The sequence below is a fragment of the Ammodytes marinus genome (assembly GCF_949987685.1).
Source record: "Ammodytes marinus genome assembly, chromosome: 25".
Classification (NCBI taxonomy): Eukaryota; Metazoa; Chordata; class Actinopteri; order Uranoscopiformes; family Ammodytidae; genus Ammodytes; species Ammodytes marinus.
Window position 1 is genome coordinate 2,740,172 of NC_137229.1, and position 27,500 is coordinate 2,767,671.

At 42.7% G+C, this 27,500-nt stretch overlaps 2 protein-coding genes across 2 annotated transcripts in view; one reads left to right on the forward strand and one right to left on the reverse strand.

The window, feature by feature from the left end:
• Positions 1-27,500, forward strand: part of LOC307270211 (NACHT, LRR and PYD domains-containing protein 3-like) — a 307,417-nt gene that overhangs the window by 69,961 nt on the left and 209,956 nt on the right. The gene's annotated exons all lie outside the window — the stretch shown is intronic.
• Positions 1,497-25,235, reverse strand: LOC307270212 (NLR family CARD domain-containing protein 3-like). The gene is given in 11 exon segments (XM_080053382.1): positions 1,497-2,064; positions 2,161-2,207; positions 11,134-11,307; positions 15,367-15,537; positions 15,621-16,092; positions 16,095-16,110; positions 16,361-17,709; positions 18,823-19,024; positions 19,323-19,401; positions 24,866-24,970; positions 25,131-25,235. Coding segments are annotated over 10 exon segments (3,114 nt in total). The 5' UTR covers positions 24,934-24,970; positions 25,131-25,235; the 3' UTR covers positions 1,497-1,528.

Genomic DNA, 27,500 nt, shown 5'->3' on the forward strand with positions numbered 1-27,500 from the left:
ACACACACACACAGAGGAATACCAAGATGACGGTAGTTGATTCGATTGTCAAGGGGAGAGTAAAAAATAAAGAAAATGCGTTCAAAGTTTTCAAATACAAAAAAGTATTTTTGTTTTACATAAATAGACATTTAAAAAGTTATTCTCAGCAGCATAAGTGAGAAAAGAAAGTAGAATAACCAACAACTAACTACTGTCAGGTAACACACACACACACACACACACACACACACACACACACACACACACACACACACACACACACACACACACACACACACACACACACACACACACACACACACACACACACACACACACACACACACACACACACACACACACACACACACACACACACACACGCACGTCCCCAGACTAGTTTTCTGCGACTAGCTGAACTCTTCACAAAATGTTGGGAGACATTTAATTCTGGTGGGAAATAATCTTTTATTTACTTATTGGTCTAAAGTGAATGTTTTAAATCCAAAACAATTAGACAATAACAGATCACTGAGTCATTTCATGTTGTACACTTCAAACAGCTCCTTCCTGTCTGTCTGTCTGTCTGTCTGTCTGCCTGCCTGTCTGTCTGTCTGTCTGTCTGCCTGCCTGTTTGTCTGTCCGTCTGTCTGTCTGCCTGTCGGTCTGTCTGTCTGTCTGTCTGTCTCAGAGTTTAACAGGAAACTAGAGCCGGAGGAGGTGACACAGTCGTTAACAAAGATCCTCCATGTTGTGTGTGTGTGTGTGTGTGTGTGTGTGTGTGTATGCGTGCGTGCGTGTTGTGGTGTGTGTGTGTGTGTGTGTGTGTGTGTGTGTGTGTGTGTGTGTGTGTGTGTGTGTGGTGTGTGTGTGTGTGTGTGTGTGTGTATGCGTGCGTGCGTGTTGTGGGTGTGTGTGTGTGTGTGTGTGTGTGTGTGTGTGTGTGTGTGGTGTGTGTGTGTGTGTGTGTGTGTGTGTGTGTGTGTGTGTGTGTGTGTGGTGTGTGTGGTGTGTGTGTGTGTGTGTGTGTGTGTGTGTGGTGTGTGTGTGTGTGTGTGTGTGTGTGTGTGTGTGTGTGGTGTGTGTGTGTGTGTGTGTGTGTATGCGTGCGTGCGTGTTGTGGGTGTGTGTGTGTGTGTGTGTGTGTGTGTGTGTGTGTGTGTGTGTGTGTGTGTGTGTGTGTGTGTGTGTGTGTGGTGTGTGTGTGTGTGTGTGTATGCGTGCGTGCGTGTTGTGGGTGTGTGTGTGTGTGTGTGTGTGTGTGTGTGTGTGTGTGTGTGGGTGTGTGTGTGTGTGCGTGCGTGCGTGTTGTGGGTGTGTGTGTGTGTGTGTGTGTGCGTGCGTGCGTGTTGTGTGCGTGTGTGCGTGTGTGTGTGTGTGTGTGTGCGTGCGTGCGTGCGTGTTGTGGGTGTGTGTGTGTGTGTGTGTGTGTGTGTGTGTGTGTGTGTGTGTGTGTGTGTGTGTGCGCGTGCGTGTTGTGGGTACGCAGAAAGATACAACATTTGCCTACAATACATTAGCTGTGATCCTGTTCAGACTCTCCCTCCTACAGACGACACAGAGACACTGAGGTACCAGGGTCATCAAACCCAAACCCAGGGTACAGAGGTTCAGTGAATGTGGTGTTGAAGGTGTGGAGGTGGATCAGTGAGTCAGAGGAGACACTGTAGAAGGACAGAGAGCCAGCAGGACAGTCCACATACACTGCTACTCTGTTAGAGACAGAGGAGGAGGAGATGTATGTGGATCTGTTATTGTGCCAGGCATAGTAACGACCATCACCATAGCAACTCAGACTCCAGGACTGATCATTCAGTCCAAACACACAGTCTTCACTGACTCCTTTCCTGCTGATTCCTCTGTAACTCACTGATATCTCAACCCTTCCTCCGCTCCTCTCGACCTCCCAGTAACGGCGACCAGTCAGACCTTTACTACACAGCAGCTGAGGATAGGGGTTAAATCTCTCTGGATGATCAGGATATGGCTGCTGCTCCTCCACACGTGTCACCTTCCTGCTGTTGTCAGACAGTTTGAGGAATCTGTTCACTGTGTTTGTGTCCAGTGTGAGTTCACAGGAATCTGATGGAGAGAAAGAGACACAACACAGCAGCAGTTATTAATCCGTCGTCTGTTCATTGACAGTTTGATGATTATGAACATTATAAACACACTTACACTTCCTCAGACCTGGTGTCAGCCATTGGACTCCAGCAGGCTCCACCCTGAAAGGAGAGAGGGGGGGGGGGGGTCAGACCAGCATATACATTGGGTCATTACAGCCCAAACTATTCCCTGCAAACTAGCATAACAGCTACAACCAATAGCTAGCATAACAGCTACGACCATGTGGCTAGCATAACAGCTACAACCAATAGCTAGCATAACAGCTACAACCAATAGCTAGCATAACAGCTACAACCATGTGGCTAGCATAACAGCTACAACCATGTGGCTAGCATAACAGCTACGACCATGTGGCTAGCATAACAGCTACGACCATGTGGCTAGCATAACAGCTACGACCATGTGGCTAGCATAACAGCTACGACCATGTGGCTAGCATAACAGCTACAACCAATAGCTAGCATAACAGCTACAACCAATAGCTAGCATAACAGCTACAACCAATAGCTAGCATAACAGGTACGACCATGTGGCTAGCATAACAGCTACGACCATGTGGCTAGCATAACAGCTACAACCAATAGCTAGCATAACAGCTACGACCATGTGGCTAGCATAACAGCTACAACCATGTGGCTAGCATAACAGCTACGACCATGTGGCTAGCATAACAGCTACGACCATGTGGCTAGCATAACAGCTACGACCATGTGGCTAGCATAACAGCTACAACCAATAGCTAGCATAACAGCTACAACCAATAGCTAGCATAACAGCTACAGCCATGTGGCTAGCATAACAGCTACAACCATGTGGCTAGCATAACAGCTACGACCATGTGGCTAGCATAACAGCTACAACCAATAGCTAGCATAACAGCTACGACCATGTGGCTAGCAGGGCGTCAGGGCGCATGCGCACGCAGCGACCGACAGCAGGAGTTGTGCGTTGTACTTGTCTGTCTTTTGGTTGTTTTTCAACATTTATGTGCGCTCTATGTACTTGGCCTGAGGACGATAAGTGCACTGTTGACCCATAACTTGGGTGAGCTCAGCCGAACAGTAAGATCCGATCCCCAGCGGGGCTTGTTTTGAGCCTAGGACTGGGAGTGGAAGCCGGCTAACTTTCCTAGCTCCGCTAAGCTAGGAGCTAGGACAACAGTAGGAGAAAGTTGTTATTTATTACAGTTGTTTACATTCATCCTAAAGCTAATGATGCTAGGGCCTGTGAGCAAATTCTAAAGGTTGTACAGAAATTTCAGCTAATCTCCCCTGACGCGCCAAACCTCATCCTCGGTGACATGAACCATGTCTCCCTGAAAAAGACTCTCAGAGACTTCCATCAATATGTCACTTGTCCGACCAGGTCTAATAAAACCATAGACATGTGCTATGGTAACGTCAAAGACGCATACAGATCTGTACCCCTCCCACCCCTGGGGTCCTCCGACCATAACTGTGTACATCTTTTTCCTGTTTACCGCACTGCACTTAAAAGGGGCAAAGTGCAGAGCTTCCGCATTAAGAACTGGAATGATACAAATGCATGTGAGACTCTTCGTGGCCTTTTTGAAGCCACAGATTGGGACATGTTCACCGAGTCCTCTGCTGACATCAATGAACTGACAGATGTTGTTACTAGCTGGTCTGTATACTGTGAGAATATCATTATCCCTGTGAAAACAGTCAAAGTGTATCCTAACTGTAAACCGTGGGTATCTCAGTCCCTTAGACCTCTTCTTCATATGAAGAACAAAGCCTTTACAGAGGGTAATACAGTAGAACTGAGACATCTGCAGAAAGAAATTAAAAGAGAGGTCTGGGCTGGCAAAAAGACTTATAAGGAAAAAATTGAGAGTCAACTTCAAGCTAATAATCTGGGCTCTGCCTGGGACGGCATGAAAACCATTACTGGGCTGAAAGAGAAAAGGAAAAAGGTTTCCTTAGTCAATTACACCTGTGACCTGCACCTTGCTCAGAGCCTCAACGATTTTTTTGTCAGATTCGAAATGCATGATTTTAGTAAGGAACACTCTGTGTTCAAAAACAGATTTCTGTCTGCCCCCCCCCTCTAAACCTTTTTTTAAAGAGGAGGATGTAATCGATTGTTTTAAGAAATGCAACCCCCGTAAAGGCCCAGGCCCCGATCACATTGGTGGCCGCCTATTAAACACCTGCGCAGACCAACTGGGTTAACAGTTCCCTCAGGCAGCAGATAGTACCTTCCCTCTGGAAACAGTCCACTATTGTACCCGTTGCTAAGTGTAAAAATCCAAAAACACTTAGCGATTTCAGACCCGTAGCCCTTACTTCTCTGGTCATGAAGCAGTTTGAGAAGATTGTCAAACCAGAGCTCGTTGCTAAAACAAAGAGCCTTCTAGACCCTTTTCAATTTGCGTACAGGGAGGGAAGAGGCGTTCAGGATGCTACTGCTACTCTTCTTAATCTGCTTTTTAAACACCTTGAGGGCAGTAAGAAGCACGCCAGGCTACTTTGTCGATTTCTCCTCGGCTTTTAACACGATCCAGCCCCATGTTCTTATTGACAAGCTAGTTAACACCTTTAGCCTAGACCCATGTCTAGTGGGTTGGATACTGAATTTTTTAACTAACAGATCCCAATGTGTGAAGGTGAACACAACAGTGTCTAGCCTTCTGTCCACCTCCACTGGTTCGCCTCAGGGCTGTGTTCTCTCTGCTCTTTTATTTATTTTATACACTGATGACTGTCGCAGTAACCACGACAACCGCTTCATCATTAAATACGCAGATGATTCGGTCATAGTCAGCCTTCTCAACAACAACGAGACTGGGCATGGCAAAGTTACAGAGGACTTCCTGACCTGCTGCAACGATGCATTCCTTGAGCTTAACATCTCTAAAACAAAAGAGCTCTGTATAGATTTCAGACGTGGCCCCCATCCCACCGAGAACACTATCATCTGTGGCCAGCCTGTGGAAATCGTGTCCTGCTATAAATATCTGGGCACTATCATTGACAATAACTTGAAATTCAATGCAAACACTGAAATGTTGTGCAAGAAAGGCCAACAACGCCTTTACTGTCTGAGAAAACTAGCTCGATTCAATGTTGACAAAAGCCTGTTGAAATTGTTTTACAGTGCTTATATTCACTCTGTCATCTCCTTCTCCATAATATGCTGGTACGGTAACCTCACTACCAAGGACAAACATTCTCTTGGGAGAATTGTAAAAACTGCAGCGAAAATTACTGGTACCCAGTTTGTAGGCCTTGATCCTTTTTATTGCAAACAGTTGCTCAAAAAAACTAGGTCCATACGACAAGATAGTGCCCACCCTCTTTATTCTGAATACAGGGTGTTGCCATCTGGCCGTCGCCTATGTGTCCCTACGACCACCAAAAACAGATACAAGTTTTCCTTTGCCCCTTCCTCGATTCGAGCAACCAATGCTGCCTGCAGCAAATAAATGCTGCTATTGCTGATTGGGTTTTCGACTTTTTATATTGCTGATGGTGTTTATGGTACTGTACTGTTGATATTGTTGCTGTTGTGGGCGTTGCTGCTAACGGCACTCTGCACTTTATTCTGCTGCTATTGATTGTTTGCTGTTGACCACATAGCACTTTATCTTGGCACTTTATGATGTTACGTTTCTAGGATTTCATGTTTGATTTATTTTATTTTATTTTATTTATTTTATGATTTTATGATTTGATTTTATTTTATTTTATGACGGTAAGACCTGAGTCTACCTGTCGGAGCTAGGAGGATAACAGTAGTTGAAAGTTGCCCTGGACTGCCTTCTCAGAGCGGGAACTCTCTTTACTAAGAGCCCGAACTCTCTGGTCATATCTTGGGCGAGTTTTGCCGTACAGCAAAACTCTATCCCCAGTGTGGCCCGTCTTAATCTGTGGAGGGAAAGGAACTGACTGTGTTGTGTTGGTTTCTCCCTGATTCTTGCACTTTGCACTTTAGTGCCCAGGCCTGCGTACATGTTGTGATGTTTGCGTCCGTCACTGTTTGTACTGTTATGTGTTGTCGCCTCTCCTCGCTGTAAACCAATTTGCCCTCTTGGGACACTAATAAAAATCTTGAATCTTGAGCATAACAGCTACAGCCAATAGCTAGCATAACAGCTACAACCAATAGCTAGCATAACAGCTACGACCATGTGGCTAGCATAACAGCTACAACCATGTGGCTAGCATAACAGCTACGACCATGTGGCTAGCATAACAGCTACGACCATGTGGCTAGCATAACAGCTACGACCATGTGGCTAGCATAACAGCTACAACCATGAGGCTAGCATAACAGCTACGACCATGTGGCTAGCATAACAGCTACAGCCATGTGGCTAGCATAACAGCTACGACCATGTGGCTAGCATAACAGCTACGACCATGTGGCTAGCATAACAGCTACAACCAATAGCTAGCATAACAGCTACAACCATGTGGCTAGCATAACAGCTACGACCATGTGGCAAAGACATGTTGATGTCTGTGATGTTTAACTACCAGTCTACTATAAACAGCTGGCAGAGCTTTGAGACGTTTTCATCTCATGGAGGTGAATCGAGTAGAACACTTATTTAATCCCCTTTTCCACAGCTCAATAATTAATATGTATTAAATGTACTTCCTATATTTTATATTTACAATCCATACATATATACTATGATTTGTTTTAATCATTTATATATTTATACTTTATATATTTATATAATCCATATAGCTATATCTTTATATACATTTCTATTTGTATAGTTTGATGTTCTATATTTACTAGGGCTGTCAAACCAGTAACATTTTAAATCAAATTAATCACGATTAACCATGATTAATTCTACCATTCGAAATAAATAAAAATTTGAATTTTCTCTTTGTTGTAGAAACGGAAAGATAAATGACAGAATGCAGATATACATTTAAAATGTGTTTTTAGGGCTGTCAAAGGATTACATTTTTAATCAGATTAATCACAGGATTCTGTGGATTAATCACAATTAATCACGATTAATTTTACCATTCAAAATATGCCCGAAAAATTCAAATTTTCTCTGTATATTATTGTATGAACAGAAAGATAAATGACAGAAGGTGGATATGTACATTTAAAATTAGTATTTTCATTATTTTAAAATCCAAATAATGGTTTTAATACCGAAAATAAATTTAAATCAAAAATACATACCTACAACACCATAATTCAAGTCTCTTTACTAGCCTGGTCCTACCAGACCATCGTACTTCATTTAGCCTGGTCCTACCAGACCATCGTACTTCATTTAGCCTGGTCCTACCAGATCATCGTACTTCATTTCATTTGTACAGAAGGTCTGGAGGTGCTGTAATTGGCAAACGTTCACTCACTTGGAGGCGGGTGTCTGTTGAAGTTTAAAACTATTGGATCTGCCCAGTGCCACTCTGGATCTGCCATAACCAATCACATAACGTTTGGTCGTGACGTATGTCTTGCGCCGGGACCGGCCGGAAACTACGTTGCGCACATGCGCAGGCAGAGTACACAAACAAAACAAGATGAAGCGTGAAGATGTCTGTCAACGATAACTGCAGGTTTTGTTTATCTAGTTTTAGAGTTCAAGGAACAATTACAAATTCTAAATTAATATTCGATACTAAGGACAGAGATAATGTTTGCAGTCAACTGTCGAGGCTGGGTCTTGTCATTGACAATACGTCGCTTCGGTCTTATCGTATTTGCCGAAAATGCTGCGCGATGATTACCAGGCTAACTCCTTCACGACTAACGGAGCCAGCTGGAAGATCAAACTTTTCCCGAACCCGGTGGGGAGAAGTGCCACAACATCATGGCCACCAACGAAATTCAGCAAGGCATCTTCTTGCTCCGGCTTTAAAGGCCTACTTCACCGGTTTGAATATGAAGGTGTATTGAATTCTGAGATCCTATGTAGTATAAATGTGCAAAAAAAATTAAAATCGGTTCATCCTAGCCTGAGAAAAGGCAGAAAGAGTGTTTTTTTTAACCCTATATTTCTCTTTCTCGTGACATCACAGAAAGAGAAATATAGGGTTAAAAAAAAACGTACTTTGTAAATATTACTGTGATGTCACAGTAAAATACATCACAGTAATATTTACAAAGTAAGTTTTTTTTTAACCCTATATTTCTCTTTCTGTGATGTCACGAGAAAGAGAAATATAGGGTTAAAAAAAACACTCGTTCTGCCTTTTCTCAGGCTAGGATGAACCAATTAAAAAAAAAATTCGCACATTTATACTACATAGGATCTCAGAATTCAATACACCTTCATATTCAAACCGGTGAAGTAGGCCTTTAATGCATCGATATTCGGCAGCGTTGCAACAACAGACAGAATAGCTTCTCTTGCTTCCTTCTCCATGTTGTCTTCCTGTTATTGTTCTGACTACAACTGAAACTCGCGCGCAACTTCAACGTCATCGTTCTCAACCACTCCCTCTGTTCGCTGATTGGATACTCAGAAATTTTTTCGGAAAAATCTCACTAATACGCCCCATCACCAGACTGACTACTGAAGGGAAAATGAAATTTGGCCGGAAGTAGGAGGGCGGGCGGAGCCAGGCTATCTCTTTACTATGTCTTTGGGCAAATATAGGCTATATAATGACATTTATTTGGCGAATATTTTGTGCATTCTTGAATATAACTTGATTACAGTCTGCGGTGTGTGTGTGTGTGTGTGTGTGTGTGTGTGTGTGTACACGCGACCACGTCCTAGGGGACTGTTCATTTGTGCCAGGAAGCCGAGGTTATGTTGATGTCTAATCACACACACCTCTGAAAACTGCAGACGTTTGTGTCCTCGCGGGCTCTGAACAGAGCGGACAATGTTTCTCCTCCTGTTGCTCCCGACATCAACTGTCACCCGCGGCAGTTGATTTTATATACTATCTATGCCCCCGAGACAGACGTGACCATTAGCAGTTTAAAACACGGCATGGGCTAACGTGCTGCTATGTTTGGCTGCGTGTAGCTACTGATCCTGGGTCAGCCACAACGTTAGAGTGACTGTAGTACAGAGCCGGTGGGATGCACGGGGCGGATCATTCTGCACATGCGTTAAATGCGTTAAAAAAATGAACGCATTAATTCCAGAATTGAATCACCCTGCGTTAACACTTTCATTTTGACAGCCCTAATATTTACACTTTATATATTTAAACAATCCCTATATCTATACAGTTTGGTACAGTATGTTAACAATGTCTACCTTTAATACCATCTATATCTAGATACAATTTGATAGAGGCTACTATGTGTACAATTTACATTTATATATCTATGTAATATACACATTAACAAACACCTTTGTATACAAAACTTGTAAAGCCTATTATTATTATTATTATTATTATTATTATTATTATTATTATTATTATTATTATTATTATTATTATTATATTTTTTCTTCTCCTCCCTGTACCTTTTTATAAATCATTGCTTTGAACCTTTTTTTAAACTGGATCATGTTTGGACATTGCTCAGTATTGTTTAGATCTCCAGATGGAACGTAGTTGGGAGAAGGTCCCCTGAGCCTTTCCCAGCCTTGCTTTGATGTCTTCTGATGCCCCGCTGTCCTTACTGATGAGGCTGCCAAGATAGGTGAAATCTTCCACAAACTCTAATGGTTCCTCATTAACAAGGATGGTTGCTGTGGGGATGGAATTGACACACATCACTTGTGTTTTGGAGGTGCTTTCATGCCGGGAGGCAAAACAGTTTTGGTGTCCGTGGAGCTCAATCAGGTCAATCAAGTAATCGTCGTATGTTCAAGTCCTTAAGTTCGTGTTTGTGAATAAAGTGCATTATAAACTAGAGAGTGGACATTTCGTATGTTTTGAGCTGTTGACCAGACGCTACGGCACGTGTAGACCTAACACCGGCCGACATGCAACATATGGCGCTTTTCCACCGCAAATGTAGCTCGACTCAACTCGACTCGACTCGACTCAACTTGGTTTGGTAGCAGCACGGGTCGTTTTCCACCGCAAATAGTACCTGCTGAACGTGGGCGGGGTCGTCGTAAGGGGCTGAAAGCCTACTCCGGAGCAAAGCAGAAATTGCGAGCAGTTGTTGCACTATTAACTGAACCAACCGCCAAAAACACGGATGAAAAATGTTTAAGAAATACCCCCCTTGTATCTGTTTGCTAAAAGAAGTAGAAGAATATTGCTACGGGCCATTAAAAGGGATGGTTGTTGTCCCGATGTGTGACTCTGCCACACAGTCAGCTGTAGGGATGCGTCACGTACATCCCTATGCACGTAAACACGGGCATGATAAAGTTGACTGTTTAGTGCTTGTTTCAGGATACGTGTTTTCAAATGCAAGCCGTGTCTCAGCCTGAATATTTTATTGAGGTAATCAGTTCAGTCCGAGGCTTGTAATGTAATCGCTCGCTATCATGTCTGTCCCAGCTGGCTACTATTAGCCTAGCTGCTAGCTGCCCTACATGTCTCCTCTCGTATAATAAGTAACTTCCCCAACAACCAACACTGGGTGAGCTTAGCGAATATATGGAAAATAAATTCAGATCTGTGATGCAAATCAAATGAAAGAGAGCCAGAGAAGGCTGCACGCGGCGTAAATACACTCAAAAGTCCCGGAGAGTTGGGGAGAATAAACAACAGAATGAAGCCGGTAGTCTCTGGCCACTGATTGGCCAGACAATAGTCTCTGGCCAATCAGTGGCCGGCCGTCTGCCGACGTCACCTTTTAGCATCGGCTCAGTTCGCTTGGAACCTAGAGCGAGGCGATACCAAAAAAGCAGCCGCTACGTGGTACCAGGTACCATGAAATTGCGGTGGAAAAGCCAAAAATGCGAGTTGAGTCGAGTCGAGTCGAGCTGATACCATGCGGTGGAAAAGCGCCAATAGTGGCTTAATGGAAAGCCTCCACAGCTGAGCCAAACTGAGTCAAATGGAGACGGACAAACACCATTGGTGTGTCAGGGTCATATGATAAACTGTCTCCAGCTCTCCCTCCTCTATCAGACTGACAGCAGCCTCTTCATACCTGAGAGTGTCCAGTCTCCAGAGGGGACCGTCCCGTCCAGCAGACAGTAGCTCCACTCCTGAGGCTCCTGGATGGTTGTAGCTCAGGTCCAGCTCTCTCAGATGGGAGGGGTTGGAGCTCAGAGCTGAGGCCAGAGAAGCACAGCCTTCATCTGTGATCAGACAACCTGACAGACTACACACACACACACACACACACACACACACACACACACACACACACACACACACACACACACACACACACACACACACACACACACACACACACACACACACACACACACACATATTATATAAACTCAAGGAGCGAGTGACAGGGAGTAACTCTTATCAAATACAACACATAATTCAAATTCAATAATTAACATTCAAATGACAGATAGAACCAGTTAGATTAAAACACAGTCTGGGGGTCAGAACACAGGACCCTTAGAGCCAGCTAGTGTCTGGGGGTCAGAGCAAAGAACAATCAGAACCAGCTAGAACAGCCTGGGACTCAGAACACAGGACTAGACCCAGCTGTCTTTTTCTTTATCTTTTGAGTATTTTTTTCTGCATTTGTTTTATTGGGATCATTCATTGAATAAAGACATATTTCTACAGAGTCTATTGAAGTTAAAGGTCACTCTCCTGTCCCCCACATACATACATGCCAAACCATGCCCTTGCTGACACCCCTTCAACCATCAACCCCCACCTCCAGCCCACATTGTCTTTTGTCTTATTCAAACTAGTCTCCTTGCTACCTAAAATATAATGGATTCATTAAAATAGGGCACAGACACTGTCTCACTTTACCCCACAGCATTTGTCTCACTTTACCCCACTGCCACAATTTGAGAAAAAACTATCTCTCTCAGCAGTTCAGGCAAATCTTCAGTTATCATCATCACATGGTTTCACATGTTGGTAGTTCATCAACATGTATGATAGAAGTTTTTCTACCTGAATTAATTTGATTAGGCACAACAATCGATTAAGTTGACAGCAAGAAAATGTACTTTTACATACAAAAAATATATATATTTTTTTTAAAATATGCTTACCACAGCACCATGAGGTCCTCTCACATTACCCGATGTCTCACATTCCCCCGTCCTCCCCTATATATATATATATATATATATATATATATATATATATATATATATATATATATATATATATATACATATTAGTGCTGTGAAACTATTAAAATATTTAATCGCAATTAATCGCATTAATGTCATAGTTAACTCGCGATTAATCGCATTTTTATTTATTCTAGCCTGAATGTCCCTTGATTTCTTTTTGTCCCATTATTGTTTCTCATTTTAATGCTCTTATCACACCCATTCTAATTATGATATTAAAGAAGAAATACACTGAATTACATTGATGTCTACACCATTGTAATTCAGTGTATTTCTTCTAAAATATCATAATTTGCAATTCAGTGCAAATAACAATAGGCTATATACCCCCCACCCCTTGAACAGCACAAACATATTCGAACTTCTTTTTTTATTTAAAAACCAACCCATAAAACAGCATAGGGTATAAAAAACAAATTAGTATTAAGGCTAAATTAAACTGGTTGTTGTAGGCCTAAATGTTTTGGGAGTCTTTCATCCACGGCTTATTTCAGACTGTGTGGAGTGGACACACTATGCGCCTGTGTGCAGATGGTTGCCATGGCGCTGCTGCAGCCGAGGCTCGAGTCGCCCTTCGTAGCGAAAATTAAAGTGAAAATGAATGACTGGCGGCTGCCTCTAACATTCATGGAGGTTTTGGTGGAGGCGCAGAGTTATAAGTAGGACTTTTGCAAATGACAGGCTTTCTTTACTGTTCTTTCCGCGTAGTCCCAAAGTCAAACACGGAAGACTAGTGAAGGTCACGTAGCTGAGCTAGGAAGTGCTAGGTTCCGGTTTCTGCTTCAAAATAAAAGTCAGAATTGACTTGACGTTTTGCCGTTTTGCCAGTTAAATGATTTTAATGTGAAATTACGCTGTAGGACATGTTCCGGTTGACTTAACAGTAACTTACCTGTGAGCCATATGAATAGTTTGTGGTGTTTCAGTTGTTCTAACATTACTAGTTGATTCAACAGCTTGTGAAACAACGACCACAACATTTCCTAGGCCATGACGAGCGTTAATCGCTCGATAAAAAAATTGACGCCGTTAAAATGGGTTTGCGTTAACGCCGTTAATAACGCGATAAACTGACAGCACTAATATATATATATATATATATATATATATATATATATATATATGTTTCTCTTCGGCACTCGGCCTACGGCCTCGTACCTACGACCAAATCACAGCAGCGCTGATATAGAGCGACAACATGCTCCCTCTCATGTGATATTGGTTAAATATTTATATATATATAAATAATGTCATAGTTAACTCATTCTTATCTATTCTAGCCTAAATGACCCTTGATTTCTTTTTGTCCCATTATTTTTTCTCATTTTAATGCTCCTATCACAACCATTCTCTACACCTTGTAATTCAGTGTATTTCTTCTAAAATATCATAATTTCCAATTCAGTGCAAATAGCCCACAATGTAGGCTATTGGATCTGCCCAGTGCCACTCTGGATCTGCCAACCAATCGCATAACGTTTGGTCGTCACGTGTGTCATGAGCCGGCTTTTGACGGTGCGTTGCAGTTGGACAGGGAACTCGGAAATTTCCGACTTCACTACATATTGTAGTCTATGAATCTACCGGTACCTGGCAACGGTAACTTGTTAGAGCCTAACGTTTAGTTATTTGGACAAGAAAGGTTGTAGGTGTCCATACTTTCGCGAGCAGATGCACTGGAACACAGACAGGTCGGAACTCTGAATTACCAAGTCGGAAATCTCCTTCTTCCGAGTATAAAGGAACGCAGCATTCAACTGAAACTGGAGCGTGACTTCGACGTCATCGTTCTCAGCCACTCGCTCTGTTCGCTGATTGGACGATTGTAGATTCTCCGGAGAAAACTGGGAAATGCACTGTACACCCAGACTGACTACTGAAGGGAAAATGAAATTTGGCCGGAAGTAGGCGGGCGGGCGGAGCCAGGCTAGGTTATAAGTGGGACTTTTGCAAATGTCAGGCTTTCTTTTCTGTTCTTTCCGCGTAGTCCCAGAGTCAAACACGGAAGAAGCTACTAGTGAAGGTCGCGCAGCTGAGCTAGGAAGTGCTAGGTTCCAGTTCCTGCTTCAAAATAAAAGTCAAAATTGACTTGACGTTTCGCCGTTTTGCCAGTTAAATGATTTTAATGTGAAATTACGCTGTAGGACATGTTCCGGTTGAATTAACACTAACTTAATTGCAAGCCATTTGTATAGTTTGTGGTGTTTCAGTTGGTCTAACATTAGCCTACTAGTTGATGCAACAGCATGTGAAAAAACCACAACGTTTGCTAGACCATGAAGAGCGTTAATCGCGCGATAAACCATTTAACGCCGTTAAAATGGTTTTGCACTAACGCCGTTAAACTGACAGCACTGATATATACATATATATATACTGTATATATATATATATATATATATATATATACATATATATATATATATATGTATATATATATATATATATATATATATATATTAAACTGACAGCACTGATATATATATATATATTGACCTGCTATTTGCTCATAAAATGTGTATTTAGGTTGATGCCACCTCAATCAAACTTTATCATTATCATAATAACATCCCATGTATTTATTTCAAGCTTTCAAAATAATTTTGTTATGTTTGTTTTACCCAAAATAAAAATTATATATTTTCAAACTCCGTTTATAGTCTGTCAAAATGCTGAATAAATATATCATAAGCATGATAGGGGGTCCCCCCTCAGGGGGTTTAAGTTGATATGCCCCATGATAGGAGGTCCCCCCTCAGGGGGTTTAAGTTGATATGCCCCATGTCCCCCCTCAGGGGGTTTAAGTTGATATGCCCCATGATAGGAGGTCCCCCCTCAGGGGGTTTAAGTTGATATGCCCCATGATAGGGGGTCCCCCCTCAGGGGGTTTAAGTTGATATGCCCCATGTCCCCCCTCAGGGGGTTTAAGTTGATATGCCCCATGATAGGAGGTCCCCCCTCAGGGGGTTTAAGTTGATATGCCCCATGATAGGGGGTCCCCCCTCAGGGGGTTTGAGTTGATATGCCCCATGATAGGGGGTCCCCCCTCAGGGGGTTTAAGTTGATATGCCCCATATTGAACTGGTTGATAATCTGACCTGAGAGTTTCCAGTTTACAGTGTGGACTCTTCAGTGCAGCAGACAGATGCTTCACTCCTGAATCCTGCAGGTCGTTGTTACTCAGGTCCAGCTCTCTCAGACTAGAGGAGGAGCTGAGAACTGAGGCCAGAGCTTCACAGCTTCTCTCTGAGAGGTTACAGCCACTCAGCCTGGAGAGACAACAGAAAGAGAAAAAGTTATTAAATAATCTTCTCGTTAAAAGATTATTTACAGATGAATAAATCCTACTCACAGAGCTTTGTTGGAGGCTTTGACCACTGGCAGCAGCCTCAGAAGAGCCTCCTCTGAACCAGAGTATTTCTTCAGGTCAAACACGTCCAGATCTTCTCCTGATGACAGTAAGATGAAGACCAGAGCAGACCACTGAGCAGGAGACAGATTAACTGTGGAGAGACGTCCTGAACTCAGGGACCGTTGGATCTCCTCCACTAGAGAACGATCATTCAGTTCATTCAGACAGTGGAACAGATTGATGCCTCTTTCTGCAGAGGGAGAATCCTCGATCTTCTTCTTGATGTACTGGACTGTTTCCTGATTGGTCTGTGAGCTACTTCCTGTCTGTGTCAGCAGACCTCTGAGGAGACTCTGATTGGTCGGCAGTGAAAGACCCAGGAGGAAGCGGAGGAACAAGTCCAGGTGTCCATTTGGACTCTGTAAGGCCTTGTCCACAGCACTCTGGTAGAACTGTGTCTCTACAGATTCTTGGGAGGTTGTTTCTTTTTCTGTCACCATATCGAAGTGTGTATTTGCAGATCCTTTGTCAGTTGCAGTGTAATCCTTAGACGACACAGCACGGTGGTCACGATGCGTCTGTTTAGGTTTTTTTCTGAGGAGTTTAGACCACCAGGATTTTTTTCTTTCTTGAGTCGCTGCAGATTCATGGGCGGTTGTTTGTTCTTCTGCCATTGGATGGACGTGTGTAGATTGGTGGGATGTTGCAGTTGATTCTTTAGACGGCCTAGTCTTGTCCACAGCACTCTGGTAGAACTGTGTCTCTGCAGATTCCTGGGAGGTTGTTTGTTCTTCTGACATCAGATTGACTCCAGTGTTGATGAACGTCAGATGGACATGAAGAGCAGCCAGGAACTCCTGAACGCTCAGATGGACGAAGCAGAACACCTTGTCCTGGTACAGTCCTCTCTCCTCTCTAAAGATCTCTGTGAACACTCCTGAGACCACTGAGGCTGCTGTGATATCGATGCCACACTCTGTCAGGTCTGATTCATAGAAGACCAGGTTTCCTTTCTGCAGCTGCTCAAAAGCCAGTTTTCCCAGAGACTCGATCATCTTCCTGCTCTCTGGACTCCAGTGTGGATCTGTCTCAGCTCCTTCATCATACTTGACGTTCTTCAGTTTGGCCTGAACCACCAGGAAGTGGATGTACATCTCAGTCAGGGTCTTGGGCAGCTCTCCTCCCTCTCCGGTCTTCAACACATCCTCCAGAACTGTAGCAGTGATCCAGCAGAAGACTGGGATGTGGCACATGATGTGGAGGCTTCGTGATTTCTTGATGTGGGAGATGATTCTGTTGGCCTGCTCTTTGTCTTTGAATCTCTTCCTGAAGTACTCCTCCTTCTGTGGGTCAGTGAACCCTCTGACCTCTGTCACCATGCCAACACAGTCAGGAGGGATCTGATTGGCTGCTGCAGGTCGTGTGGTTATCCAGAGGCGAGCAGAGGGAAGCAGTTTCCCCCTGATGAGGTTTGTCAGCAGCACATCCACTGAGGTGGACTCTGTAACGTCAGTCAGGATCTCATTGTTGTGGAAGTCCAGAGGAAGTCGACACTCATCCAGACCGTCAAAGATGAACACAACTTTGAACTTTTTAAAGTTGCAGATTCCTGCTGCTTTGTTTTCAGTGAAGAAGTGATGAACAAGTTCCACCAAGCTGAACTTTTCATCTTTCAGCACATTCAGCTCTCTGAAAGTGAATGGAAATGTGAACTGTATGTCCTGGTTGGTTTTGTCTTCAGCCCAGTCCAGAGTGAACTTCTGTGTTAAGACTGTTTTCCCAATGCCAGCCACTCCCTTTGTCATCACTGTTCTGCTTGGTTCATCTCTTCCAGGAGAGGCTTTAAAGATGTCTTCTTGCCTGATGGTTGTTTCTGGGTTGTGTGGTTTCCTGGATGCTGTTTCAATCTGTCTGACCTCATGTTCATCATTGACCTCTCCAGTCCCTCCCTCTGTGATGTAGAGCTCTGTGTAGATCTGATTCAGAAGGGTTGGGTTTCCTGCTTTAGCGATCCCCTCAAACACACACTGGAACTTCTTCTGCAGGTTGGACTTTAGTTCACACTGACAAACTTCAGCAGAATGACTTCCTGAATGAACAAACATCAGAATGAATCGACAGTCGTTAACGGCACATATAATATCACTGAGGGCTTCATGATGAAAATATGAATGCACATACAGTATAAACATTTGTGCATTATTTGTATGTCTATTGAGAACTACATATTACAAAACTATCAATAACCTCTGTATTAAGAAAAAGAAAGTACAATAACCATAACCCCGACACCCCCAGCCAACCACCACCTAAACCTAAACTAACACATTTCCTGAGGGAAACATTGAAATATAATATCAACGAGTTACTCATGATGAAAATATATAAATAAACAGAACATTTCTCCCTCTATCTTTTGAGACTTCAGTAAATGTCCCATTTCACCATCATGTTAAACCTTAACAGCCTCCACACACATCCTGCGTCTACCTCTGGAGCGCGTCGCCTTACTGCTGCCTCTCTCGCTGTTTTCGGACACACATGGAACGTCTCAGCGTCTTCTAAAAGCCCTGTCTTTCTACATGGAGTGTTCATAGATAATTCCTGTCTTTCTACATGGAGTGTTCATAGATAATTCCTGTCTTTCTACATGGAGTGTTCGTAGATAATTCCTGTCTTTCTACATGGAGTGTTCGTAGATAATTCCTGTCTTTCTACATGGAGTGTTCATAGATAATTCCTGTCTTTCTACATGGAGTTTTCATAGATAATTCCCATATAAAGTTGTTTCATGTCATGATGATGCATATGATTAATATTGAGTTTCGACAGTGATCCTATTGACTGGTTGTCCTTTGTTTATTTTTTTTCGTTCACATTTTCGCGTGTGGGAAGTTTTATTTTGAAAGGGACACACCAGGAATCTGTAAAACAGTGAATGCTGCTGGTATGACTGTCTACAGAGTATTTCTCTATCAGTTAAAGTGAGAGAGACGCGCCTCTCCCCGAAAACATAGGCTCCTCCTCTTAAGGTAAAGTGAAGCGTCGCTGAAGACTCGCCTCCGACGGGCGTCGGCAGTGTGTCAGAGGTTGGATGTGTTGCCACTAGACTAGAGTGTGTTAACACGGTCGGGGGAAAATCAGACGCAGACGTGCAGTAGAGATAGGATGTGTGTTCCAGGGGTTAGAGAAATGCTCTTACTGCTCTGCAGAAGGTCAGCCAGCTCCTTCTGCTTCATGCTCCTCAGGAAGTCCAGTGTGATCTTCAGAAATGCCTCTCTGCTGCTGCTCTGCTCCTCATCCTCACTCTGACCCTCTAAGCATTCTGGGTAATCTGGACTCAGAAGCTTCTGCATCTTCTTCAGCTCATTCTTCACAAACGTGACGATGTTTTCCTCCAGCAGCTGGAACAGAATATTATAAGAACGACACGATCAAACCAAACTCATGAAGCAAACATCAGATCCATGTTGGACAGACCGACAGTCCACTGGTCTAAACAGTTAACCTTTATTTATACAGGTAAATCCCATTGAGACTTGAGTCAGAGACCTGTTCCCACTTCGACATGTGGCGGGGGGACCAGGGATCGAACCACCAACCCTGTAGTTGAGGGTCGACCGCCCTACCAACCTCGCCACAGCCGCCCTGAAGCTGTTGTGAACAGAACAGATGGACAGTAGTTGTTGTTCATGTACAGACCCTGAATGTGGAGTCCAGGTGTGTTTGATGCTGCTGGTCAGACCGATCACTGGGAACCTCTGAGATCTCCTGGTCGACTCTGTGGAGAAACCATGAAGAATGAGCTCATGTCCAGGACTAAACCCCCCCTTCCCCCCTAACTTTATTTAGTTGCTACTTGTTTATTTTTATTTAGTTTTTCATGTGTATTTGTACATATTTTTGCATTTTGATTTTATTTATACCCGGAGACACCTGTGTGTTTGTTGTTCAAAAAAATGAAAAACCCAATAAATAAATAAAAAATAAATAAAAATGAGCTCATGTCTGGTCCAATGTTAAACTGAAGTCAGAAGTTGAATTATATAAATGACGAGAAGAAAAACAAAGCTGAAAATAAAACACAAGTACTATATCTGTCAAGAAACTGGACATCTCACAGGGTTTTATTATTAAGTTTTTTTTTGGTTCTCAATTATTTTCTGTCATGCCCCCCCCCCCCCCCCAGGGGACAGAAATGTTTTCGCGCCCCCCCTGAATGAGTTTCTGACATGAGCATTCTGCATACAATCACCTTATTATCAAATTAGATGCATATTAGATTATAAAATTAGCTGAGATATCTTCTGCAGCAACTTAAAAAAAAATCAAAGTTCAGTTTATCAGCTCAATTTGTAACATTTAAACAAGACTGCTCAGTCTGTGTGAATCTCAGGACAGAGAAACAAGAGCAAATGATTCACTGAGGTTTGCATTTCATTAAAAAAAATTTAAACTGTAAACATAGTTAAGGTGGTGTTTATTTATTATTATAGGCCAATAGGCCTTCTGTGATGCGATAATCAATAATTCATTAATGTTATTATTAGTCTACTTGCTTGATTTCTTTTTAAATAGCCTACAGAGACACTTGGAGACACATGTGGACGTTTATTTACTGCAAATCGCGGCCTTTCGCGCGGATATGACCATACACAAGCACACATCGCGCTGTCTAGCAAAAAAAATAAAAAATAAAAATAAATGTTTTGGTCAGTTGAAAATCAAGGACACAAGTAGGGGAGAACGGGGGAATCTGAGGCATCGGGTAATGTGAGCCACCCCCTGTATCTAGGCAACGGAAAACATTTGTGGTCATGTGAGATATATGTTTTCAAGCCCCTCTCATTTCCCTTTGGCCCTGAAAGAGAGGACCTCATGGTGCTGTGGTAAGCATGTTTTTTTCACCAAAATAGGTATTTTGCATGTAAAAGTAAATTTTCTTCCTGTCAACTTAATCAACTGTTGTGCCAAAGCAAATGTATTCACGTAGAAAAACTTCTATCATACATGTTGATGAACTACCAACATATGAAACCATGTGATGCTGATAACTGAAGATTAGCCTGAAATGCTAAGAGAGGTAGTTTTTTCTCAAATTGTGGTGGTGGGGGAAAGTGAGCCAAATACTGTGGGGGAAAGTGAGCCACTATTTCACTTTCCCCCACCATGAGGCACAAGTTAAGTTTAGTCTTAAACATATTTTAATGTAATATATTACATGACATATGTTTTATTTTAATGTCATACACATTGTAGAAAAGCCATCATGCCAAGGAAATACACCAGGAAGACGACCTGGGGCAACCACACGGAAAGAGCACCTTCTCATCTTTCCCTGTAACCTTCAGGGCTGGAATGTAGAGTAGGCCTAGATGTAGAGTATGACAGGCTGATGTTATAATCCAGTTGGGTCTTCTCCTGTGTTCTGAGTCCCAGGCTGTTCTCGCTGGTTCTGATTTTCCTATGCTTTGACCCCCAGACACTAGCTGGCTCTAAGAGTCCTGTGTTCTGACCCCCAGACTGTGTTCTAATCTAACTGGTTCTATCTTTCATTTGAATCTTATTAAAACCTTTTGAATTATAATATGTTGTATTTGATTTTGTTCAGAGTTACTTTCAAGTGCTTAGAAAATTTGCTTTGCTTAATTGACCAAAACCCCATCATTCTTTTACTAGTCCGACATTAGTTCTGGAATGTGTGGCTAGCTTTCAGGATTCTTACTGTTACAATATGTGTTGTTATGGTAGTTTCAGAGTGGAAAAAGTAAATGGATCAGTTTACCCCACAGCTGGGGTAAAGTGAGCCACATGACAACTTTTTTTAAAACAATCATATTTTCACTGCCCTATGTCTTGAAAAAATTCTGCTAATGCCCATTTCTAGGAAACATCCTGAATTAATGGGAAATGTGTAAATTTGAGTGATAAATCATTTTAGCTCGCTTATAGGGGAGCAAATGTAAAAAGTGGCTCAGATTACCCCGTTCTCCCTTACTATATCTGTCAAGAAACTGGACATCTCACAGGGTTTTATTATTAAGTTTTAAATCCTTACCTCAGATCAACAGACGGACGTCCATCTTTGAAGACTATAGGTCGATCCATAGAGTGATCACTCTTCATGGACCAACAGCTGGGCTCTGGTGTCTCCAGCTTTCTCCTGATAGAAACACAGGAAACAGTCAATAATCTGCACTGCACCAGAACACAGTAGTCACACTGAGCAGCTTTCACATGTCAGAATATAAATGAGCCAAGCTGAAAATAAACTGTTAAAACATGAATCAGTGATATTTAAATGTTAGTAACAGTTTACCTCTCTGCAGCAGGCGGCTGTTGTCCTTTAAAATCAATCCAAAAATCTTTAGAGTCGTCACTCTTGAAGGACAAACAGCTGGCTCCAGGTCCAGGAGAGTCTGGTCTGTTGAACACAACACAGACAGACAGACAGACAGACAGACAGACAGACAGACAGACAGACAGACACACACACACACACAATTATATAAATGACGAGAAGAAAAACAAAGCTGAAAAAAACAAAAACACAAGTAGGGGAGAACGGGGGAATCTGAGGCATCGGGTAATGTGAGCCACCCCCTGTATCTAGGCAACGGAAAACATTTGTGGTCATGTGAGATATATGTTTTCAAGCCCCTCTCATTTCCCCATGGCCCTGAAAGAGAGGACCTCATGGTGCTGTGGTAAGCATGTTTTTTTCACCAAAATAGGTATTTTGCATGTAAAAGTACATTTTCTTCCTGTCAACTTAATCAACTGTTGTGCCAAAGCAAATGTATTCACGTAGAAAAACTTTTATCATACGTGTTGATGAACTACCAACATATGAAACCATGTGATGCTGATAACTGAAGATTAGCCTGAAATGCTAAGAGAGGTAGTTTTTTCTCAAATTGTGGTGGTGGGGGAAAGTGAGCCAAATGCTGTGGGGGAAAGTGAGCCACTATTTCACTTTCCCCCACCATGAGGCACAAGTTAAGTTTAGTCTTAAACATATTTTAATGTAATATATTACATGACATATGTTTTATTTTAATGTCATACACATTGTAGAAAAGCCATAATGCCAAGGAAATACACCAGGAAGACGACCTGGGGCAACCACACAGAAAGAGCACCTTCTCATCTTTCCCTGTAACCTTGAGGGCTGGAATGTAGAGTAGGCCTAGATGTAGAGTATGACAGGCTGATGTTATAATCCAGTTGGGTCTTCTCCTGTGTTCTGAGTCCCAGGCTGTTCTTGCTGGTTCTGATTTTCCTATGCTTTGACCCCCAGACACTAGCTGGCTCTAAGGGTCCTGTGTTCTGACCCCCAGACTGTGTTCTAATCTAACTGGTTCTGAAACCTTTTGAATTGTAATATGTTGTATTTGATTTTGTTCAGAGTTACTTTCAAGTGCTTAGAAAATTTGCTTTGCTTAATTGACCAAACCCCATCATTCTTTTACTAGTCCGACATTAGTTCTGGAATGTGTGGCTAGCTTTCAGGATTCTTACTGTTACAATATGTGTTGTTATGGAAGTTTCAGAGTGGAAAAAGTAAATGGATCAGTTTACCCCACAGCTGGGGTAAAGTGAGCCACATGACAACTTTTTTTTAAAACAATCATATTTTCACTGCCCTTTGTCTTGAAAAAATTCTGCTAATGCCCATTTCTAGTAAACGTCCTGAATTAAAGGCATCATAGGAGATTATCTGCAATATGCACTTTTTAATATGTTGTGAAAAGTGCTTTTTACACCCCAACAGCAATAAATGACTTATGGGCAATGAAAAAGAAACGAAAAACCCCCAAATTCTGTACCTTCTATAAACCTGTTAAAATGCTGACCAATCGGAGACGATGGACCCGTATCTAAAGAACCAATCACAATCCTGCGCGTTCTCTCCCCTCTGTGTGCGAGCCTGAGCGCGTTCACGGAGGGCAGAGAAAGCGTTCGTGCCATATCGTAGTAGGCTACCTGGCAGTGGACTAGACCTAGTGGAAGTAGCATAACAAGCTTACACAATGGAACCTACACAGAAGTTACCAGAGGTGTGGACTCGAGTCACATGACTTGGACTCGAGTCATGAATTTGATGACTTGAGACTCGACTTGACAAAATGTAAAGAGACTTGCAACTTGACTTGGACTTTAACATCAATGACTCGTGACTTGAGCCTTTTGACTTGACAAGACTTGCTACTTTCCCCAAAACCCAAAGATTAAAAAGTAGGCTATATTTTTAAGTAGGCTACTGCTCTGTATCTTTCATCATGTAGCCTAGTGTAGCGGAGGAAACTGGTGGATGTCGCCTACCGGTACCGCGCTGATCTGCTTATCACTGGTTTCACTTCAGAGGTGTCGGCCAGAACACCACTTAAGGCCAAAAACGTCAGACTATAAGCATGAGAAGAGGAGTATGGTTTTTCCGCTCTTTATTTTCCTTCTTTCACAGGCACAGCAGCATAGATCGCAGGAAAAGAGACACAGGCTTACATTCCGCTCGTGAGGAGACGTTAGAACAGCTGTTGCGACCTGCGAATCGCGGCCGTCAATAACATCCATAAACTGTAACTTAGGCCTATAACAGCGATCGGGACTGCATGTACTTACTCACACACGGGTGATTCACATAGGCTAAACACGTTTCAACTGTGTCGACTACTGCGGCAACATGCGCGCTCACACACCTGACCGAGAGAGAAGAGAAAAGGAAACTTACTAGACAGACCCTCCGGCCGACTGACGTCACGGCCACTAACTGACAGCTATACTGTCATCCACACTGAACAAAACTCATCTCAACACTCTATAAGAAATAACAACACTGTAACCTATAAACTTTGGGGCCTTTTCTGCATGTAGCCTATGTGTGAGTGTTTGTGTGTGTGAGTTAAATGTTAACAATCACTGGTAAACAGTGCAATTGGGAAGTGCAGCCAGCAGCGCTCGTGCACGGCTGTGTGTCGAGGGGTGGGGGAGGGAGTCCCGAGGGGAGAGGGAGGAGTTAAACGGAACTCCGAGGACAAGCTAATTTCAAATCATGCTAGCTCTCTCAGATCGTACAGTATAGCTTTAATGGGAAATGTGTAAATTTGAGTGATAAATCATTTTAGCTCGCTTAGAGGGGAGCAAATGTAAAAAGTGGCTCAGATTACCCCGTTCTCCCTTACTATATCTGTCAAGAAACTGGATATCTCACAGGGTTTTATTCATTGTAAGTTTTAGATCCTTACCTCAGATCAACAGACGGACGTCCATCTTTGAAGTATAAAGGTCGATCCATAGAGTGATCACTCTTCATGGACCAACAGCTGGGCTCTGGTGTCTCCAGCTTCCTCCTGATAGAAACACAGGAAACAGTCAATAATCTGCACTGCACCAGAACACAGTAGTTACACTGAGCAGCTTTCACATGTCAGAATATAAATGAACCAAGATGAAAATAAATAAACTGTTAAAACATGAATCAGTGATATTTAAATGTTAGTAACAGTTTACCTCTCTGCAGCAGACGGCTGTTGTCCTTTGAAATCAATCCAAAAATCTTTAGAGTCGTCACTCTTGAAGGACAAACAGCTGGCTCCAGGTCCAGGAGAGTCTGGTCTGTTGAACACAACACAGACAGACAGACAGACAGACAGACAGACAGACAGACAGACAGACAGACAGACAGACAGACAGACAGACACACACAATTATATAAATGACGAGAAGAAAAACAAAGCTGAAAAAAACAAAAACACAAGTAGGGGAGAACGGGGGAATCTGAGGCATCGGGTAATGTGAGCCACCCCCTGTATCTAGGCAACGGAAAACATTTGTGGTCATGTGAGATATATGTTTTCAAGCCCCTCTCATTTCCCCATGGCCCTGAAAGAGAGGACCTCATGGTGCTGTGGTAAGCATGTTTTTTTCACCAAAATAGGTATTTTGCATGTAAAAGTAAATTTTCTTCCTGTCAACTTAATCAACTGTTGTGCCAAAGCAAATGTATTCACGTAGAAAAACTTCTATCATACGTGTTGATGAACTACCAACATATGAAACCATGTGATGCTGATAACTGAAGATTAGCCTGAAATGCTAAGAGAGGTAGTTTTTTCTCAAATTGTGGTGGTGGGGGAAAGTGAGCCAAATGCTGTGGGGGAAAGTGAGCCACTGTCTCACTTTCCCCCACCATGAGGCACAAGTTAAGTTTAGTCTTAAACATATTTTAATGTAATATATTACATGACATATGTTTTATTTTAATGTCATACACATTGTAGAAAAGCCATAATGCCAAGGAAATACACCAGGAAGACGACCTGGGGCAACCACACGGAAAGAGCACCTTCTCATCTGTCCCTGTAACCTTCAGGGCTGGAATGTAGAGTAGGCCTAGATGTAGAGTATGACAGGCTGATGTTATAATCCAGTTGGGTCTTCTCCTGTGTTCTGAGTCCCAGGCTGTTCTCGCTGGTTCTGATTTTCCTATGCTTTGACCCCCAGACACTAGCTGGCTCTAAGGGTCCTGTGTTCTGACCCCCAGACTGTGTTCTAATCTAACTGGTTCTATCTTTCATTTGAATCTTATTAAAACCTTTTTAATTATAATATGTTGTATTTGATTTTGTTCAGAGTTACTTTCAAGTGTTTATTAAATTTGCTTTGCTTAATTTGACCAAACCCCATCATTCTTTTACTAGTCCGACATTAGTTCTGGAATGTGTGGCTAGCTTTCAGGATTCTTACTGTTACAATATGTGTTGTTATGGTAGTTTCAGAGTGGAAAAAGTAAGTGGATCAGTTTACCCCACAGCTGGGGTAAAGTGAGCCACATGACAACTTTTTTTAAAACAATCATATTTTCACTGCCCTATGTCTTGAAAAAATTCTGCTAATGCCCATTTCTAGGAAACATCCTGAATTAATGGGAAATGTGTAAATTTGAGTGATAAATCATTTTAGCTTGCTTAGAGGGGAGCAAATGTAAAAAGTGGCTCAGATTACCCCGTTCTCCCTTACTATATCTGTCAAGAAACTGGACATCTCACAGGGTTTTATTATTAAGTTTTAAATCCTTACCTCAGATCAACAGACGGACGTCCATCTTTGAAGACTATAGGTCGATCCATAGAGTGATCACTCTTCATGGACCAACAGCTGGGCTCTGGTGTCTCCAGCTTCCTCCTGATAGAAACACAGGAAACAGTCAATAATCTGCACTGCACCAGAACACAGTAGTTACACTGAGCAGCTTTCACATGTCAGAATATAAATGAACCAAGCTGAAAATAAGCTGTTAAAACATGAATCAGAGATATTTAAATGTTAGTAACAGTTTACCTCTCTGCAGCAGACGGCTGTTGTCCTTTGAAATCAATCCAAAAATCTTTAGAGTCGTCACTCTTGAAGGACAAACAGCTGGCTCCAGGTCCAGGAGAGTCTGGTCTGTTGAACACAACACAGACAGACAGACAGACAGACAGACAGACAGACAGACAGACAGACAGACAGACAGACAGACAGACAGACAGACAGACAGACAGACACACACACACACACACACACACACACACACACACACAGCTTTGAGAGTGAATAATGGTGGTGCAGTGATTTGAGTCATGGACAGTTAGAGATCCTCATGTCACCTCTGAGCTTTGGTCTGGCCGCCATGTTCCCCTCCCTCCTCTCTGTCCTCACTCTGATCCATAGCAGAGCCCACACCTTCACACACACTTTCACCTGCAGAGAAAACACATCAACTGGAATCCTCCTGCCCATCACACACACACACACACACACACACACACACACACACACACACACACACACACACACACACACACACACACACACACACACACACAAACACACACACAC